This window comes from Gekko japonicus, unplaced genomic scaffold (assembly GCF_001447785.1).
Source record: "Gekko japonicus isolate JY-2015 unplaced genomic scaffold, Gekko_japonicus_V1.1 scaffold2761, whole genome shotgun sequence".
Lineage (NCBI taxonomy): Eukaryota > Metazoa > Chordata > Lepidosauria > Squamata > Gekkonidae > Gekko > Gekko japonicus.
Genome location: NW_015168738.1, coordinates 1 through 2,670, shown reverse-complemented (window position 1 = coordinate 2,670; position 2,670 = coordinate 1). Strand labels below are relative to the sequence as shown.

Here is a 2,670-nt window from a genome sequence, read left to right as displayed (position 1 = left end):
CTTATCCAGCCACACCCACCTTTTGCTTCTTATTCTGTTTACCTTGTTTGTTGTCAAAACCCAGGGCTTTTTTGTAGCAGGAACTCCTTTGCATGTTAGGCCACACATCCCTAAAGTAGCCAGTCCTAATGAGTTTCTGCTGTTGGGCGTGCCCTATTATGCTTATGAGTTCCTGTTGGACGTGACCAACTCGGGAGCCAGCCGGAACTCCGTTCCTGTGTGTTCCTGCCCAAAAATAGCCCTGGCTTCTCTTATGTTCTTAAAGAACAGCTTGCCTACCACTTACTGACCCCTGCCTGGTATGTGCAGCTGCTAGGGAACAATTGGATGTATTCTCGGTCTCACTCTTGTCAGTACGGGACAATCGTGAGGCATGAAAGGCCCGAGATACTCCGCAGTAAACAGAGAGCATACCCCAAGGTACACTACACGGGCTCCGTGACAGACATTTAGAGACTCCTCAGCAGAAACAGCAATGTGGAAATGGTTCTTGCGAAGTAGGAACATGAGAAAACAACGGTGGGGTATGGCAATCACAGTGGTAAGAGCGGCCGTTTTCCATCACATAGCTAAGCCGGCCATGATCAACTTGTATACCATGGAAAAGGTCACAAAGTAACCAATTCCCCAAGATAATCCTCTGCAGGGTTGGGGAAGGGGTATGAAGTAGGCAATGGTGTGGAAGATTCGAGCCCCAAGGAAGATGTGGTAGTGCCACCATGCGGTGGAGTAGGAAACGCCACTGACGGAGTAGAAGAGCCCAATGACGGCAAAGGGAACGATGTTCTCCAGGTCATTCAGATGAATTCTGGGGAGGAAGCAAAGAAATTTCACAGTATTTGTTCACTTTCTTTTTTGGTCATTGCTCCCAATTAAAGCCACACACACCCCGCCCCCCCAAGACCCATCTTCGCTGAGTAGTGGCAAGCTACAATGCAACTTCCATCAAATTGTTGCTCCTTCCTTGAGCAAGGCGGTTAATGACAGGACGTTTTGAAGGTCATTAATTCATAGTATACCCCCTGAAGAGCATTAAGCTCTAGAGATAAGGACCTCCTGGAGAGAGCCAGTTTGGTGTCGTGGTTAAGTGTGCAGACTCTAATCTGGGAGAACCGGGTTTTATTCCCCACTCCTCCACTTGCACCTGCTGGATGACCTTGGGCAAGCCGTAGTTCTGTCAGAGCTGTCCTTGAAAGAGCAGTTCTTGAAAGGGCTGTCTCAGAGTGATGCTCTGTCTTCTTGGTGCTTGGGGGGGGTCAACAGTGGGAGGGATTCTAATATCCTGGCCCCACTGGTGGACCTCCTGATGGCAGCTGGTATTTTTGGCCACTGTGTGACAGAGTGTTGGACTGGATGGGTCCTTGGCCTGATCCAACATTGGCGTCTCTTATGTTCTTATGTCTCTGCCACAAGTTCACCTAATGTCCTGGCCCCACTGGTGGACCTCCTGATGGCCCCTGGTATTTTTGGCCACTGTGTGATACAGTGTTGGACTGGATGGACCTTTGGCCTGATCCAACATTATGTTCTTATCTCACAGGGTGTCTGTTGTGGGGAGGGGAAGGGGAAGGAGTTAGTAAGCCGCTCTAAGACTCTGAGTGAAGGGCGGGGTATAAATCCAATCTCCTCCTCCTCCTCTTAATCACTGTACCACACTGGCTGGATAGCAGATAGGTATGTATAATCTCTCAAGCCCCTTCAGCCAATACCCTATTTCTTGTCAATCAAGCCTAATTGTGATCAAAGTCCCCCAGATTACCTGCGTATCCGCTCCACGTCTGGATCACTCCGCAAATACTTTTTCGCTAACTCCTCTTTCCCATGCACTGACGCATCTTCAGGGTTTGCAAATGCCTATTTGAGAGAAGGGTACATGGGGGAGGGGGAGAAGCATCGATTCTTAGATTAAAAGTAGGCCTAGTGCTGACCGTAAAAACTCTCTCTGCTCCCACCCGCTCAATCCAGAGATCACAGACATACTGTGGGCCAACGCACTAAACTACAGAAGCAGAACAAGGAGTGGTTAGTGCTAATTCACGCAAATGTAGATTTATTTAGTAGGTTTTCCCTCGAGATCACAAAACAATTTAAAAGCGCACAGGATTACACGTCACAGTGAAACATCAACAAGACACAAAGCAACCAGAACATCAGGGAGTCCACTGACTTTACTAGAAGTCCTTCTGGAATAGGTTAAGTGTTTAAGGGATAACGGTAAAGGTTCCCTTGCTCGAAAGCCAGTCAAATCCGACTCTAGGGTTGCAGTGCTCATCTCCGTTTCAATGCCGAAGAGCCAGCGCTGTCCGAAGACGTTTCTGTGGTCATGTGGCCGGCATGACTAAACACCAAGGCGCATGGAACGCTGTGACCTTCCCACCGAAGTGGTACCTGTTTATCTACTTGCAACTTCTTGCTTTCGAACTGCTAGGTTGGCAGGAGCTGGGGCCAGAGACGGGAGCTCACTCCATCATGCGGCACCCGGAATCTCGAACTGTTTAACTACTGACCTTCCACAGCCTGCAGTTCAGCGTCTTAATCACTTGAGCTACCGCAGCTCCTATTTTATGGGATACCAGAAGGCATACAATGAAAGTGCTAAGTGTAGTTCCAGCATTCAGGAACAACACCCAGAAAGCGACTTCCTCCCCTCTAATGATTCCACAGCTTGGG

The 2,670-nt window shown here is 48.9% G+C and overlaps 1 protein-coding gene across 1 annotated transcript; it reads right to left on the bottom strand.

Annotated features, from left to right (window-relative positions):
- Positions 1–223: 223 nt before the first annotated feature.
- Positions 224–1,854, bottom strand: LOC107114175 (microsomal glutathione S-transferase 1-like; the record flags this gene model as incomplete). The annotated part of the gene is made up of 2 exons (XM_015415613.1): positions 224–808; positions 1,760–1,854. Coding segments are annotated over 2 exons (342 nt in total), but the record flags the coding sequence as incomplete, so codon positions are not given.
- Positions 1,855–2,670: the final 816 nt, after the last annotated feature.